The sequence below is a fragment of the Glycine soja genome, chromosome 11, assembly GCF_004193775.1.
Source record: "Glycine soja cultivar W05 chromosome 11, ASM419377v2, whole genome shotgun sequence".
Classification (NCBI taxonomy): Eukaryota; Viridiplantae; Streptophyta; class Magnoliopsida; order Fabales; family Fabaceae; genus Glycine; species Glycine soja.
The window spans coordinates 47,134,808-47,152,448 of record NC_041012.1 but is presented as its reverse complement, the minus strand read 5'-3'; the positions used below and the strand labels follow the sequence as shown (position 1 = coordinate 47,152,448).

General features: G+C 31.8%; 2 protein-coding genes across 2 annotated transcripts; one reads left to right on the top strand and one right to left on the bottom strand.

Moving 5' to 3' along the window:
- Positions 1–70: 70 nt before the first annotated feature.
- Positions 71–3,210, bottom strand: LOC114377173 (probable L-type lectin-domain containing receptor kinase VII.2). The gene has a single exon (XM_028335579.1). It carries the CDS (start codon positions 2,934–2,936, stop codon positions 864–866), a length of 2,073 nt encoding a protein of 690 aa, XP_028191380.1. The 5' UTR covers positions 2,937–3,210; the 3' UTR covers positions 71–863.
- A 10,567-nt stretch (positions 3,211–13,777) lies between these two features.
- Positions 13,778–14,774, top strand: LOC114373361 (transcription factor bHLH162-like). Its single transcript, XM_028330833.1, has 4 exons — positions 13,778–13,918; positions 14,240–14,416; positions 14,498–14,575; positions 14,685–14,774. Exons 1-4 carry the CDS (start codon positions 13,778–13,780, stop codon positions 14,772–14,774), a joined length of 486 nt encoding a protein of 161 aa, XP_028186634.1.
- The last annotated feature ends 2,867 nt before the right edge of the window (positions 14,775–17,641 follow it).

Genomic DNA, 17,641 nt, shown 5'->3' with positions numbered 1-17,641 from the left:
GCCTTAGATATTTGTCTTATATACATGTGATACATAGGTGTGCTTGGCAAGGAAAAGTAAAGAGAAGGAAGAGTTGAAAGTGGTAATGTATTCACATAAAAGGTTACATATATTGTCATTTTCCAACTCCAATACACTGCTCTTTATTTCACTCTCGGTCAAGAGGCAAAGAAAATGAAGAGAAAAAAAAGTTTGGGTAAAATGAAGAATAGAAAATTATTTTTTCTATGGAAGTGGGTTCCATTAGCTTCATTTTTCTTATCTATCATTAGGACAGCTTAGATCATGATTCTTTGTTACATTACAACACGTGTATCTGTCGTTGAAAACAAAAATCGTCTGACATAATAGTTGCCAAAAGATTTTGTATGCTGTCATCATGTAGAAATGTGTCAGAATATAATGAAATAACTAACTAGCGTACCCCATTGTCCAGAGGCTCTTCGCTATGCGAAGGTATGGGGGAGGGATATTGTACGCAGCCTTACCCTTGCATATGCAAAGAGGCTGTTTCCGGATTCGAACCCATGACCAACAGGTCACCAAGGCACAACTTTACCGCTGCACCAAATTAATTTTTATGTTACATTTAAGATTTATCCAAGAAAGAACTTTGGACATAAGCAGTATTCAAAGAACTAGAACACCAAAGAAAATTTAAAAAAAAAGTTAGCACCCCAAATTTATGTAAACCTTAGCGGCCTCAGTCATGGAGACTTGAAATCACTATTCTAACAAAACTCAAGACTTTTGGAGTGACAAGTGCTTGCACTTTACAAATGGAAATGTTTGTCACTTGACAACAGCAGCCTTGGCTATGTTCAATCTCAACATTAAGAAAGTGATTGAATCAATTTCAGCTCTCACCTTCCTTCTGAGACAAACTCTGGTTCTAGCTGCGGACTGGGACAAGAGATGCTCAAAGATGCAGTAGAGTAAAACTTGGTCTGCAAAATTTCGTCAAAGGTGGGATAATTTACATTGGCAGAACTTGTAGAACTCTTAGACCATGATGCTGCTGAGTTTATTTTTCCAAGCAGAGCCAAATGGATGCAATCTTCGTTACACTCAGTGCATTTTATTCCCTCCAATGTTTTCACCACTTGCCTCATTGTTGGCCTAACACCAGGGTCTGTACTCACACATAACAAACCCAAATGAAGCAGCCTCTCAGCTTCCTCAGCATTGTATCCACTTTGACCCTTCAAACGTTCATCAATAGCACAACTCAATTCCCCATTCTCCATATGGGAAAACAACCAATCAATCAGTGGTGGCTGATCTGCTATGATGGGTCTTCTCCCACACACCACTTCTAAAACCAATACTCCAAAACTATACACATCACACGCAGTTGACGGTCGCCCGATTCGGACTAGTTCCGGAGCCATGTACCCCAGGGTCCCTATCACTCTTGTGTCAGCCACATTTTCCTGGTGATGCAACCTTGCAAGCCCAAAATCCCCCAACCTAGCATTCATGTCCTTGTCAAGTAATACATTACAAGCTTTGATGTCCCTATGCAAGACCTCAACATCCCAACCCTCATGTAGATATAAAATTCCATCAGCTACGTTTTGCAAAACTCTAATTCTTTCTTCCCAACTCAAAAGCATGGTCTCTTCACACTCAAAGATCCTTTTGTCCAAGCTCTCATTCACCATGTAATCATAAACCAATATCAGTTTTCCTCCTTTTCTTTTGCTCCAACCTCTGAAACCCACTAAATTCCTGTGTTTCATTCTGCCTAGGCTTGAAATCTCTGCCAGAAACTCTCTCATTCCGTGCCGTGTCTCGTGATTGATGCTCTTCACCGCAACTTCTACTCCCTTCAAAAGCCCCTTGTACACCTTACCACTTGTTCCAATCCCAATCACCTTCTCTTCAGAGAATCCACTTGTTGCATCACAAATCTCCCGATAGCTAATCCTGTGTGGCCAATACTCCAATTCCCAGTCTTCAAAGTTTTCCTGTTTTTCTCCCCTTCTGTTTCTGAACAAAATGAAGAAAACCACCAAAGCACAAAAGCCACCCACAAAAAAAACACCGAAAGTTACACCTATTATGAAACCATTTGATCTAAACACCAATCTCTTTGGATGCACATACAAGGGCAAATGCTTGGTACTCAAAACATCACCAATTGAGAAATTAGAATTGCTAAAACTCCAAGCCAAGATTCTACAATTGTCCACCATTCTCCCTGTTGCCCCAGAAAACCCCACATACATTTCATCCAAAAGGACCCAAGAAAGGTTCATAGGCTTACTAATCAAAGGCCTATGAGGCTTCTTTCTCCCTGCTGGTGCCATGGTAACATTAATCACTGAGTTCTCAAACTCAATCCAAACCTGATAGTTTCTACCATCAGAAAGCTTCAAATCCTCCAATTCCTCACCTTCTCTCCCACCCCAGAACCCTGCAGGCTCCGAATACACCGAAATCATCGAATTCAAGTCCACACCCACATGGTTATCATTCTCCTCGTTGAACTCCTCGTTCCTAAAATCATCAAACTCAACCGCAAAAACATGGTTGGAGGAGTTACCTGAAGTGGAGCGGTTGAAGAGGCCCAAGTAGTTCCCCGAGAGTGCTCCATTTGCGGACATCACGGGCGTGACAACAAACGCGAAACCATGAGCCACAGGGAAGTTTTCACAAGGAGCAACGGAGAAGATGAAAGAGGTTGCAAAGGGAAGAAGGGTTGAAGAAGAAGAGTTTGGTGGCTTCATGGGTATTTTGTGAGGGTAAAAGGCACGCCCTATGGAGAAGAAAGTTTGGTTTGTGAGTTTGAGAACCGAGTTTTCTATGGTGGCATTCCCATAGAGTTTTACGTTGGTGGAGTTGAAGTTTCTGTTGTAGACAAATTCAGTTGTTGACACAAAACTCAGAAATTGAAGAGTTGAAAGAAGGAAAAACAAAGTACGAGGAGACATTATAGTTGGCCACAACAACAACAGAATTAACGAGAAAAGGGAACAAATACGTCTAAGCCTAGTTTAATGATGCTGAATCTAGCAATATAGTTGGAGTAACATTAATAGAACATCGTGTTGAATATTCGTGAGATTTAGATTCATTGATTTACCAGAACATTTGACACTGATTGGTGGGTGGCGGCGAGAGAAAAAGCTGAAGTGGAATTTTGATGCAATTGCAAAGTGGAAACTTAGCAGTGGCAACATTAACAAAATAATGTACATAAAAGAAAAAAAAATGAAATTAGTTGTGGCCACCAAAGTCCAGGCTAGTAGTAAAATAAGTCAAGTTAGTATATTCTAAAAATAAATAAAAGCACTGACAAAGAGTAAACGGTTCAAATAATATTTTATTTTCGACAAAGATCCAACGACGACCGTCCGACCTATGAAGTCACCTCATGGAAGAGTAATAAGTGGGTTAGTTAAAGGGATTTTTATTTTTCCTTTTTCAAATATGGAGACTTGTTTACCTTTTGGGTTTGTGTTTGCCTTTGGTTGAATTCTTTAGATTATTATTTAATAGTAATATATTTGACAAGTGATTGAAAAAAATCAATTATTTTTAACTATTGTTTTAGAATTTTGTTTTTAAATAGTACTCCATTAACATGTTAATATTGAAAAAAATTTGTATTATAATGGAGTTTAAATTTTTCATGTAGTGTTTTTATAATATTTTAAAGCATCGTAGGAGTTTTGAGTGCTTGATTTTATTACATAAAATAATTTATATGTGGCCCAAAGAAGAAACAAGTAAATATGCAAACTTCAAAATTGCTAATTGTTTTGTTTAAAATGTAATTGATTAAAGAGTTAAAAATACATTTTTTCTCGTTTTTTTTTTCTTTTTAACTTAATTGTTTTTTTTCTCGTTTAAAATGTAATTGATTATGTTTTAAACATGAGAGGCGAAAAGCAAATATTGTGATATTTTGAGAAACAAAAATATATTTAACTTAATATTAATTATATGAATTGAAATATATAACTATTATAAAACATATAATAAAAAACATGCGATGAGTAATTTTTTTTATTGACTAATATTATTGATTTTTGTTATGAGAAAAAATTTAAATCACGACATCACTTCTTTTTTTTTTTCTTTACCATTAAACTAATCTTATAATCCCATACATTATGATGAGTAGTGAAATATGATTTTGATTATAAAAGATTATTCTTATCATTTTGATTATTTCGTACGATGAGATAAGCTTTGAAGAAACCCTCAAATTAACCCAGTGCACAATAACTTGTATGCGTGTTCAATTTCAATATGTAGCTTCGTAGAAAGTGGTTTGGGATCACTTGATATCTGAGTTTGGCAGGCACAGCTCATTCATTTGAGTTTTGAAATAATAATACATGAACAAACATATAGTATTAAAATTTTGGATTTATGAAAACTAATAGTAGCACTACATGTGGTCACAACTCAAAGACATCTTTTTCTTTATTATTTCATAGATAAAGTTTTTGTTGTTTTTTTCTTTATAATTTTTCTTTTTAAAGAATTATTAACAGAAATAAGCTTTTTTCCCCCTGACCTCACTTTTCAGAAATTTGCGGTCATTTTTTAAATAAAGAAACGATTTTCTTTTTCTAAATTAAAGAAACGAAATCTAGCTACACGGCAATGCAAGGTGACGAAAATATTACTCAGCAAAAAAAAGTTGACGAAGATATTTTTTTTTGTGAAGGCAAAAATAATAATAATAAATGGATCAAATATATGGGTCGATGGATTCCAAAAACAGAAAGTTTTAGTCTTGGGTCTACAGCCCATCCTAATAAAAAATAATAAAATAAAATCAGCACATAAATTACCCTCTTAAAGAATTTGAAATAAACGGATTGATCAGTTAAATTTTGTAGTTTAAACAAGGTTTAAATATTTTTTTAATTATTGTAATTTATTTTTTGTTTTTAATTTTTAAAATTTTTAATCTTTATAAATTATGTTTATTTTATTTTTTATTTTTAAAATATTTTAGGTAAGGTTTTTTGTTCAAGAACAAAAAACAAAAACACTAAATTATAAAAACTAAAAAGATATTTAATCTTAAAAAAAATGTATGAAATTTTATCTATTAAAAAGTATTTTATTTTTTTATTAAAATAAATAGTACAAAACAGGCTTTTATTCTTCAAAACATTTAAATGTTTTCGTAAAAAAAAAAACATTTAAATGTTGGTTTTATAAAAATTTAACACATTTTTGTCTCTACATTTATCCCAAGATACATGCTTTTGTCTCTAATAAAGGATTAATTAAAATGACACAACTTTTGATAAATGTAGATGTATTTATACTGTAATTAAATAATTTTAAAATAAATTAAAACAATTTATAATTAGAGGTATTTAAAAATAATCTTAAATTTACGAATACAAATTAGAGGTATTAAAAATATATATTAGGTGTCTCGTGGCAGGGGCTGTGCACAATCAAAGAGGGGCTTGCTGACTTCACTATGACCTTCCCCACCTAATCTTCCTCCATATAGGAGAAGCCCCAGAACTACGCTTGAAGCTTCATTCAGATCGATTCCAGTCGCCGCTACGCCACATCAATCCGTTATGGCTCGACCCTCTTAGCAGCTACGGATTCTCCGGGCAGCCATATTTGCGTGGAATTACATTAGTACATTAGTTCGGGCATGGAGAAAGCTCCAAGGATTGACCCGCTCATCTTATCACATGTTCCCATCTCGTTAATAAGGTTCACTTGATGATAAAAGTAAGATAAAAAGAATAAATCCAGTTTAAGTCTTTTTGTTAACAAAAATTAATATATTAACAACTAATATTTATTGATATGTGTTGTGATTGGATCTATGGTGTTTGCTAGCTCAGTCTTGCAGCCGTAGTGTGTACTATGATTGTAGGCTGGAGATGATATATAATGGACTCTTTTAGTTGCTAAAAATGGAAGATTAGGTCAATGCCAAGGGAGTAGTATACTACACGAGGCATAAGTTCGGGCTTTCCATACCCTCACTTGCATGAGAAAGATATTGAAGTTGGTATATATAATACACACTAAAGAGTAAAGAGGAAGATAAGGAAAAGTAACTCTTCATAAATGGAGATGAAGCCATGGTAGTTCTTTATAGGCAAAGGACATGGAGGTGAGGCCCCACACCAGCACATGGCTAGAGTTATTAATAAAGTTAGCTGAAAAAAAATAAGTTAGAGAATCTAAGTATTGATTTCACCAAAACTAGAAATACGATGTAACAAACTTCAACCACCTTAATTCTCTCTCTCTCTCTCTCTTTTTAAACTATAGAGGATTCCAATCCAAAATAAACAAAATCATAGTTAATCAACAATTATTTTTTAGCACTTCCTTAGGATTTTTCTACTGTCTTTATCTTTCTATAATGGTTTTTCATCCTCAGCTCCTCTACTCCTTCCACTCAAATGTGGTGCAAACTTCCGAATTTAGTCTAACACTCTTGATACGACAAATGACCTTAGATCTTGATAAATTTATATTAAGTAAACTCATTTAAAGGAGTACATCTATTCTAATCCTCTCTCTCTCTCTCTCTCTCTTAATTCACTTGGATTTGAAATCATACATGAAAGAGATTTGGAAGAACCTATATTGTCTAATCAGTATGCTTTATTTTATTTAATTTATTATTTTGGGTGGGGTCTTTCACTTTAACTTTCTTATCTGCCCTCATAACTTTTTTGTATTTTAGTCCAACCCCTCACAGAACATTTAACTTTAAGTATGAGGAACGTGTAACATGATCCACTGAAAAAAAGACAATAATGAGGTAACTGACCTTGTACCCTTAAGTATAATATAAAATAAACATGTGGCTATTATTCAAGTTTTCAACACCTCTAATTTAGTTAGATGGTTGCACTCATAATTTTAGTTATTTATAAATTAGCCGTTAGATAAAAGGAGTCATTTGTTGAAGTTTGGCTGAAAATTAGCACGAGAATCGTCAAAACCTTCACACCATTTGACCACAGCCTTCCACAGGGTCTATAATAAAATTCACACAATTCTCCCCCAAAAGAAAATTTCAAAAACTGAGGAGCGTATAATTACAGTTTCACAATTGATTTGGGCACCCAAAATTTTTTTACACCCAATATATTTCATTATTTTTAAAATTACTCCCGGAAAATTTACGAATTTGTAATTCATATGGATCCATTATGGATTTGCAATCCATATGGACTCACACGGATTATCAATCTGTATGGGATCATATGAATTATTAACACGACGTTTTAACCAATTGAGTTAAAATGCCAATTATGTTATTAAAATAATTAATGTAACTATATATAACAGTAAAATTTCTAATATATATTTAATGCACATGTAAATTTACATAATAAATTTTGTGACAATTAATTTTGGTGCATTAAATATATTAGAACAAAATTAATTGTCATAAAATTTATTATGTAAATTATCATGTGCATTAAATATACATTTGAAATTTTAGTGTTATATATAGTGACATGAATTATTTTATAACATAATTGACCTATTAGTTCAGTTGGTTAGAGTGTGTGAAAGTCATAGGTTTGAATCCTACATGAGTCATTACGTTGTAAAACATTTTAAAAAACAGTAAACCGTACACCACAATCCGTATGTTCATAAGGATTTCCATGCGTATGCTTGCGGATTACGAATTTACAAGTTTATGGATTATGAATCCATAAGTTTGCCAGGGGTAATTTTGGAAAAAATGAAAAAGTGCTGGGTGCACAAGCAATTTGCTGGTTATGCAAAGCAATTCCCTTACAGTTTTGGCGGTGGTTGCATATGGACCATTTAGCCCATATCCTTCACTTTTCAGTCCAAATGATATGAACAAGAATTAAGGCCCAGGAAGAAAAACAAATAGATATATGAATACCGTAACTTCCATGTCAGTAAAGCACTAGTGGTCTAGTGGTAGAATAGGACCCTGCCACGGTACGGTTCTTTTATTATCCTTCTTTTTTCTATAGAATTATGGTTTGTGAATAAAAATAATGTAAGGTAGAATTTAGGAAAAAATAAAAATTATTTTTAGAAGATCCATATGACATGAAAAATAAAAAACAACTGTCGGTTAAGTGGCGAATTATGTAAGGTCTTGTTCCCATATGAGACGAAAGATGTATAGGTAGAAAGTGGGATCAATGTAGCTTTGGCCTAGAGAAAATAAAGGGTATAAAACAAAATAAATTGTGAGGTATATCCGGATACTGGTTCTGTCAGCACAAGCATGACCTTTGTTATTATTATTGTATTCTTTTATGGTTTAGATATATACCAAATACCAATAAGCGCTTGCCAATGTATGACAGGTTTGAACGACAGCCACAAGTTCATTATTACATATTAGCATAATCAACTTATAAAATAATTAATCAAGTTGGATTTTAATATTGTTCGTTCTTTTGCACGAAATTATTTCAGGGGAGCATACTTATCTGGAAGTGTTGGATAGCTCAAAAGTCTTAAACACTAAAAGAGGAGAAGTAAAAGTGGTAATTGAATTGAATTGAATTTTCGAGCCGAATTTGAGATGGCACGGGCCAGTGAAGAATACAACAAGTTAATTAATCGTTACCCGAAGTATTTGTTGGAAAATCAGAGAGGTTACAAGTCATAATTAATATTATGTGCTTAGCTCCTAGAAAAAGCACGAGGAAAAAGAAAATGCACTTAACACCTTGGAGGAAACAGAGGTACATGCAAGCTAAGTGGCTCGGTATGGCTGACAGCCATAACGACGCCACTGCCTATGGTTTACTCTTCACAAACACGAAAACCTAATGCTTCAATGCTCACTTGCGATATACTATAAAATATTCCTGGCCTTCACTGTGATGCACGTTGCTGAGGTTGTGTGATTGGAGATCATGAACAATTTTGCCCTCACTAGAAATTTTTTCATATATCATAGCATATATATATATATATATATATATAAAAGACTATGTCAACGTTTGATGTGAAAAGTAATAAGATTGAATTTGAGGAAGGTGAATTTGAAATTGGGAGTATGATGGAAGCTAAAGAAGATTTTTCATCAAATTATTGATGATTTTTTTTAATCAGCCAAATAATATTTTAATATTGGTACAAGGATACCATAACCCATATACAAAACAGAAAGAAAAAAAAAGGAAGAAAGAAGACCCCTGCTAATTATGGATAGTTGCCATTTACACCCAATGCGAATATATAGAGACTATCCACAGTAATTTGCCTTTAACTACTCCCTGGCAACCGTGCGGTGACACAGCCCCAATTGAATTTCCATTCAAAAATTCAGTGAATTGAATTCTATCTACCAAGAAAGACTATAATGAAGCCAACCAGATCCGTACGTTCTACTCACTTAATATCATAATCAAATTGAGTCTTGGCATCAGTCATTGATGAGCTCATAATATTGATTGATGCTACCATATATAGGCATTAGCCTCCTAATTGACATAGCAAAATGCGGAAATTCCAGCCTCACTTCAGTATGATAAAGTGCCCTCCCAGATACATGCATGCATACCTTTTGCTTGCAACCTCAACAGTAAAACCAGTGTACCACTGTAAGAGAGAGTTTCAGTATATCAGCTTCCTACAAAAACCTAAAGTCTTGCTACAATTCTTACAATGCATGCACAATCGTATCACCCCCTCTTTTGCATAACAGATCTCACATTATTAGACCAATCTTATAATGAGAAGTGAAACCCCTTCAGCTTTGCTTTGTTCCATTGCCATGACCTCACACCTTCACCAATTCCATCATCTTCACACTACAGCATTGGCCACCATTGAAAACCACATCATTTCTCTGCTTCCAGATAGTCCACAGCGTTGCCAACCAAACTTTTGACCACATCAAATTTTATTATATATTTGTTTGATGAGGTTTAGGGTTTATATTTGACCTCCCCTCCCCTGATTATGGAGAATGGTTCTCGCACCCTTTCCGACACCTACGTTCCCTTTTCAACCTTCTGCCCAATTCTTCCACGTTCGTAATATACGTTGAAGAACTTCAATGTCAACTTGTCAAACGCAGAAAAGCCATGCATTGCGAGAAATTATCAGGTGTTCTTACTTGTTCTTTATTTCTCAATGATAGATTAAAAACTAATACTTGTTCATATTTTTTATTAATTTTTATGTGACATGCATTAAGTTTTTTTAATTTATGAAAAAGTTAATAATATTTGATTATGTGTCAAGTAAAGATTAATGAAAATTATAAATTAAGTGTTTGTCCTACGATTGTCAAGTAAAGATTATGTGTCTAAGACCATCTAATAATTTTAATTTTAATAGTAGACTGGTGACCTTTAATATGATTAAGGTGAGCCATTGCGCTAGTATATTATATTTACTCTATTCTTATTTATAAAATATAATATGATTAAGGTGAGTCATTTGCGTTAGTATATTATATTTACTCTATTCTTATTTATAAAATATAATTTTAAGTTTTTTATTTTTTTATTAAGATTTCATTTTAATTATTTTGTACTTTAATTATTAATTATTAAAATATTTTGAATTATTCTTTTCTTTTTCGTATAAAAAATGAAAGAAGATGAATAAATGATGTAATCTTACTTTTTTTAAGATATTGGATAGAAAATTTCAAGAAAATTAGATAAATTTTAAACTATGCAACATTTGATTATATATATATATATATAAAAAAAAGATAAAGATTGGATAGATTTTAAGTGATGAATAAGTGATGCAATCCTACACTTTTCTACCCTTCCAGAGGCCTAAGAAACATAAAAGGATAAAAGGGAAGTGATCATATATATATATAAGATAAAGATCTCGTTTTAACCGGTTACCGGTTTCTGTTTCGGTGTTTATCAAAGAAACTAACGACGCACGTGTATGTTTCTCTTGCATTGAATGCGTTTCACAAATAACCGGTCCGTGACTGTCTTACTTTTTCAATTAAGAGATCAAGTCAATGTTTGACGCTACCTATTAGCAAGGTCACGCCATGCCCACCAAAAGCAAAAGTGTGCTTGTCTTACTTTTAGCATGCATAGTTTTTCAAGTGGTGGATTACATATTTATTCTTAATTTTAATTGAATGAATGAAATTAATTTTAGTTTATAGGAATTTTTAAGTAAAATGATTTATGATTGTGTCTGATCATATTGATGTAGTTGGCTATGCAAGGGAGGGGTAAATTTGATCAAGGTACGTAAGAGAAGTTTGTAGGTGCAGGTTTCAGACTTGATATTGAATGCAGGAGTGGGATATTCAGGCAATGCTGCAGTGACCTTCAATAATCGCATGCAGAATGTAGGGTCTGAGGATATATTGACTTTTATGTAGGGTCTGAGGACTTTCTTTGTATACAGCCTAATTATGCAGAGGCTAGGCTATTCATGTAGATGGGCTAGGCTATTTTATGCGTCAGAAAAGGTGAAGATATCTATTTAAATGCTTGAATTCAACCAAGGATATTCAATAAATATTTTTTCACATGTTCGAACTTAAAATTAAATTTTTAATTATATATTTAAAAGATAAAATTATTTATTAATTATACTGCATTATGCAGGTAGGTATAATCAATTTTACTTGACAATAACTAAATATTTATATTTTTATAAAATCAAATTTGACTGTAGCAAAAAGTAATGGGTAAATGATCAAATTCTTTCTCACAACGTGTAAGATGCTGCCAATTAATTTAATTCTTAAGAGTAATTAAATGACAAAAAAGTATCTGAAAGGATAATTTAGTGATTGAATTTTTATTCTTAAGCATGAGAGGATGGTTATGCTAGGAATATATAACTTGATTGAATATTCATAGTCAAGCATGCATGGGAGGATGGTTTAGGGAAATAAAATCCCAATAATTTTCATTTATATTGTTAAAACCGTTTTCCGCATTCTTGTGTTCCGTAAAAAGTACCCAAATAGAATTTCATTGTTTATTTGTTTAATCACTTTGTTTAATTCAATTATATCATTTATATTTTCCTTTATCAAACCAATCATCATTCCATTTAGCTTAGATATTAACATTTGAAATTTTAGCTAATATTACGTAAGTCTCTCAAGAGACGATTTAATACAGTACTTGTCAAAGATGAAATAATAATAATAAAGTTAAAAATAGTTACATGTATGAATAAAAAGTATAGTAAAAATAATTTATTAATTTTATTGAAGATTAGTGTTTCACCAAAAAATTTAATTGACAATTTTTAGTGATGTCTCATCTTATAATAATGTATTTTTATCCCTAAAATTCAAATCACAAATCTTACTTAAGAATTTTAGTACAATTTCATTTAGACATTGTAAAAAAAAACGACATATATATAAATTAATGTTAAATAGAAGTCTAATATTTACGAGTTAAATAAAAAGAGAACATAAAAATTAAAAGAAAGAATTCAACTAGGTCAACTTCACTCTAACTCCACATATTAAATTATTCGGGTTAAAATAAGCCAAGTAGAAAATAACTCACTTTTGTAATAATCCAATCCATGAATGAATTAATCATTGAGTAGTGATACATATACATATTATTTTTGTGGTATTTTTTTTATCGTATCAAATCATTTTTGTGTTATATGAGTTCAAGTAAAGAGAGATAAAAAGAAAAATGTAAAAAAAGTATGACAAATGATACCATTTTAATTAATTTATTTATTTTTGTTCATTATATGAAAAACAATATACTAAAAAATGAAAAAAAAACTAAGAGAAAATAATAATAAACATATAATGATACAAGTTGACTCACCAATTGGAACTCCGGTTTATAACCTCGGATTCTTCTACATTATGTTAATTATCAACAAACACATAAATCTTAACCTTTCAAATTGAAGCACGGATTTTTCTTTTGAAATTAATCACCGTTGGATTCAAAACTGCACCTCATGCAGTTCAATTGTATGGACTATAGGGGATCCAGTTTCTTACGCCTCTAGTTGTGTTTCAAAATTTCGTACACACAGTGTTTCTCTGTGGGGTGCCTGCAAAAAACTATGAAGCCATTCGTCATGCGGATTCAAAACCGGTGCACTGCTCAGAAATGACGTTTTCAATTTGGTCTCTCCGATCTATCGTACACAAAATTTATGTAATTAATGACTTTTGAAACATTATTTATAGGAAAATGATTTTTGGGCATCCTTTAAGTATTTATATAAAGAAAGATAAGCGATTATATATAATTAGATATGTAATGTATGAAGGAGAGAAATATAAAGAAATTAGAAGACTTGATGATGCTAATGTTTGTAATTCGTGAGATTTTAAAATTGAAAATCAAATCTGATTATTATGATTAGTGATAAATTAAAAAAAATATTATATTGATTAGTAGTATTTAGAAGAGGACCCAGAAACTTGATAAAAAAAATTAAGAGATTTCAAACCGGAACCCATTTTCCAAGGAAAGGATTTTTTACACACACCGCCTTTTGAATAAGACAGTGATAAAAAAAACAAGAATAAAATAATATGATAAATGTTTGGATAAAAAAAAGAAAAAAAACAAATAATGATACTTAAAAAGAAACATAAAAGGAAGTGATCATATATATATAAGATAAAAATATTAAAAGTTTCTTTCAAACTAGCGTATATATACAGAAATTAAGGAACTGAAGAAGTACCTTAGGTTAGCCAGCTAGAGTAGAACGCCGGAAACTCACCTCCCTGATCTGTTATGCCATCTATTGCTGAACCCCAGATACTAATAAAATTGGTCGCGAACAAAATCTTAGAGTATCAGCAGTTTCAATGGCTGATCATCAGCAGGGAGATCAACCTTCTTCAACCAAAGGGATCGAAAGAAGGATTGTAGAAAAAAACAGGAGAAACCATATGAAGAACCTCTGTTCCATGCTTAACTCTCTTCTCCCTAACAACAATAACACCAGGGCATGCTCTCTCTCTCTCTCTCTCCCTCTCTTAATTTGAAACATGCATGGATGGATTTATATATTCGAGGAAATAAAAAAAAAGTAGTGCTTTTCTTAAAATATCATGTGTGTTGATTGAGCATGATTTTGTATTGTGAACACATAAATCAATTGATATAAAATTGTTTTAACTTGATTAGTTGTAATCAGTTTTAGTCCAGAGAACTTTACTTATTGGAATAGGATTGTCTCTTGTAAACAAATATTCATCATCATAATCCTAAAAAAGGAATTTTTTTGTTGTATTGATTGAGGGTAACTTTCATTTGATTTGATGCAGGGAAGAGAATTATCACGTGTTGATCAAATAGACGAGGCTATCAACTACATCAAGAACCTAGAGACAAAGGTGAAGATGGCGCAGGAGAAGAAAGAAAGCTTAATATTGCAAAGGAAAAGATCTCGCAGTGGCGGTTCGAGTAGTACTTCTGAAGCACCGAAGATTGAGATTCATGAAGTGGGTTCCTCGCTACAAATCATTCTGACGTGTGGGCTTGATAACCAGATCATTTTCAGTGAAATTATTCGTATACTGCAGGAAGAAAACATAGTGGTCAAGAGTGTCCATTCTTCATCATTCGCTGGAAACTCAATGTTGAATGTTGTGCATGCAGAAGTAAGTTTGGTTTACAAAGAAATTAATTAATTAATTAGACCTTCAAATATTAATTAATTAAGGAATTAATATTGATTTTACCATTTTTGTTTATTATGGTTTTGTGTAGATTCAGCAATATTCATTTCTTCTAGAAACAACCGCAATGAGTATTGAGAAATTGAGAAGGATTGTGGACATGCATGGAGGAAATTTTTAGGCCATCCCTCATTTTATTTCGTACTAGTTAATGCACTATTATTGAAATATATTATCATCAAATGTTTTTGGTAATTTCCCTTTTGATCATTAGTTAAATTTGTGGGGTTTGAATTTTTTTTTATCTGTTAGAACACGTACACACCGGCTGAATCAACTGAGTTAGTTCCCTTACTTCATATTTGTGCTTTGAATCTTGAATTATTGATATGATTAAGTGTATTGCTGGTAAGACATATGGAACTGAGTCACTATTCATGCAATCATATGCATTGTCTGCTATAATCGGTTGAAATTTTGGAGCACCAATGCTCGTAATTAAATTAAATTTACAATAGACGTACTACTGGCTACAACCTAGGCCACCATGATATTACGGTAAATTGCAACCGGTTATACATGTAAGTAAAATTTTAAATATTATCAAATAGTAAATAACACATATTGAAAAGGATATTCTAATTGTGTTTTTGGTAGAAAGGAAAAAAATAAGTAAAAAAAATAAAATATATGAGATCTAGAAAACGGGGAAATAGAAACAAGGAAGATCAGAAATATGAAAGACAGAAATAAAAAATTAATAAAAAAAATCATTTGACATCATTTTGTTTAACAAACAATTCATTTTTTTAAAAAAATTAAACCATCAATTTGTCTTCTTCGAACACATATACCATTTGGCCTATAAAGTTATAGACAATCGATTGTCTTCTTCCAGAGTATGATTGCACTATTACAAATGCTCTTAGGTCACATCCAACAAAGGTACTTATATAGTTATACTCTTTTTGCTTATTAAGAGCTAGTGCCTATTAAGCATGTGTGTCAAGGTGTTTATATAAGCGTCAGTGCTAAATTTTTATTATGGCTCATGCAATATACTTCTTATGAATAAAAATAATAAGTCTTTAATTGAGATTAGTAATTAATATTGATGAAATATAAGCATATGGAGATATTTGTATGATCTATTAATTTAGTAAAAAAAAATTGTTAGATTGGAAAGAAGACTTAAATTATAAAAAATAAAAATAAGTGATATATAACGATAGGACCTGGTTAAGATGTATAAAAAGCAGTGCTATTCTTTCCAAAACAAAACAAAGTGCTATATAAAAATTAGACCAAACCGACTGATTAGACTAGGTAGAAAACTTGTGAATTGGCCAAGTGTTCAATTTAAATAAACGATTGAACCAACTCAGACAAGTCAAAGAATAAAAAAATTGGCCAAATTAAACTTGACAAAAAAAATCGATTCATAACGGTTCAATGAAAAATGTTTAGTATAATGCTTAAAAAGTAAAAATAAAACTAAAGTATTTATCATTTTATTTTTTATTCTAGATATAAAGTGGACATTGTTAATAAATATTATTGTCTACAGTTGATATTTTGACCCAAGTATTGTGATATATTTTATTTGATTTTTCTTTTATGTATTCTGAATATTTAAAAGCTAAAAAATTATGTTTTTAATTTTTTGTGTTATAAAGTTACGATATTGAGTTTTTAATAATATGTTATATATTATTTCATTGAATAAATACCTTGACCAGTTTAATTACATGTACAATTTTAAAAACATTGGTAAAATCTAAATAAGATAGACGGTGTAATAAATATGTTCTTAGGGAAACTCCAATAAAAGTTTCTCGATCTCCTAATTAATATTTCAACCGTAGATAGCAACTTAAATAGAGAATTGTATCATTAGAAAGTAAGCAACGTACTACATGTGACCCGCTTATTCAGGGTTTGCTCTATGAAGCAACAAGTTCTCTCATAGAAAAAGAAATGTGGGATCATTTTTTTATACCTTGATATCATTTTCCAATCGTGCAGAAATTATAACCAAACAAATGCGCTTCATTCGTAGAAGATGACCTAATTACATAACTAAACGTAGGTGGCAATACATGGCATATTCTAAATAAGGAGCAAGATATGCAGGTTCTGGACTCTGGAGTGGGGTCCTCACGGCCCTTAAAAAAGTAACAGGACAACGACCTATCAAGTTGAGCCGTTAAGTTAATTATATATGCACATTTGCCCAATTTTAATGCTACATGTGATAGATATATTCATGCATGGACTTGGACCACCCAATTCTTTTAAGGGGAACATGCATGCATGAAAACGCAGATTTACAATTATATATAGCACGTGTTTCACTTGGAGGGAGCGTGTTTCACTTGACAGAAATAACAACCTGTATATAGTGTTCAAGCAAAATGAAGTCAATGTTTCACTTGGACTAGTCCAAACCCACATCGACCTTTAATTTATTTGATTCACTGGATCCCTGGATTGACTAAGCAACCTAATGAAGTTAGGCCATCGAGCTTCAAGAAAGAAGGAGAAGAGATTAACACTCTGTGTTGTTACATAGCCATGGGCTGTTACATGTACAGTGTAGGGAGTCCCAGGGTGCATATATGGTTAGGCAAGGAAAAGAAAAACAAAATAACTAGAGCTAATTACTAGAGTGGGCTAGGCGTGTCAACAAGGGTCAGGAAGAAAGAAAATAATTTAAAAATTAATCAATCATCGCCCAAATTAATACATAACACATAAAATATTATGATTATAATATTAAGAACAATAGGTTAGAATAAATCAAATAAAACACTCAAGTTCTTAGAAGATTTCTTGCTTAAGATCAAATTTTTTTAATAACCAAACTTTCCACTTCACGATCTTAGGATCCTAAATAAAAATTCTTAATATTTTATGAGTAATTTTTTTCCAAAAATTTCCTAATTTTGTGAATTAAAACTTTGGACATTACAGTTGCAAATAACATAATTTTTTTTATTAATTTTTATCAATAAATTGTTATTTTTTTATTAATTTCTTTACTTTAAA

What these genes read in the sequence shown, in the direction of transcription:
- LOC114377173 (XM_028335579.1), bottom strand. Translation starts at nt 2,936, where the DNA reads ATGTCTCCTCGTACTTTGTTTTTCCTTCTTTCAACTCTTCAATTTCTG.
- LOC114373361 (XM_028330833.1), top strand. Translation starts at nt 13,778, where the DNA reads ATGGCTGATCATCAGCAGGGAGATCAACCTTCTTCAACCAAAGGGATC. An exon ending in CTAACAACAATAACACCAGG is followed by an intron (nt 13,919 to 14,239) that starts GCATGCTCTCTC and finishes GATTTGATGCAG; the next exon opens with GGAAGAGAATTATCACGTGT. An exon ending in TGAATGTTGTGCATGCAGAA is followed by an intron (nt 14,576 to 14,684) that starts GTAAGTTTGGTT and finishes GGTTTTGTGTAG; the next exon opens with ATTCAGCAATATTCATTTCT.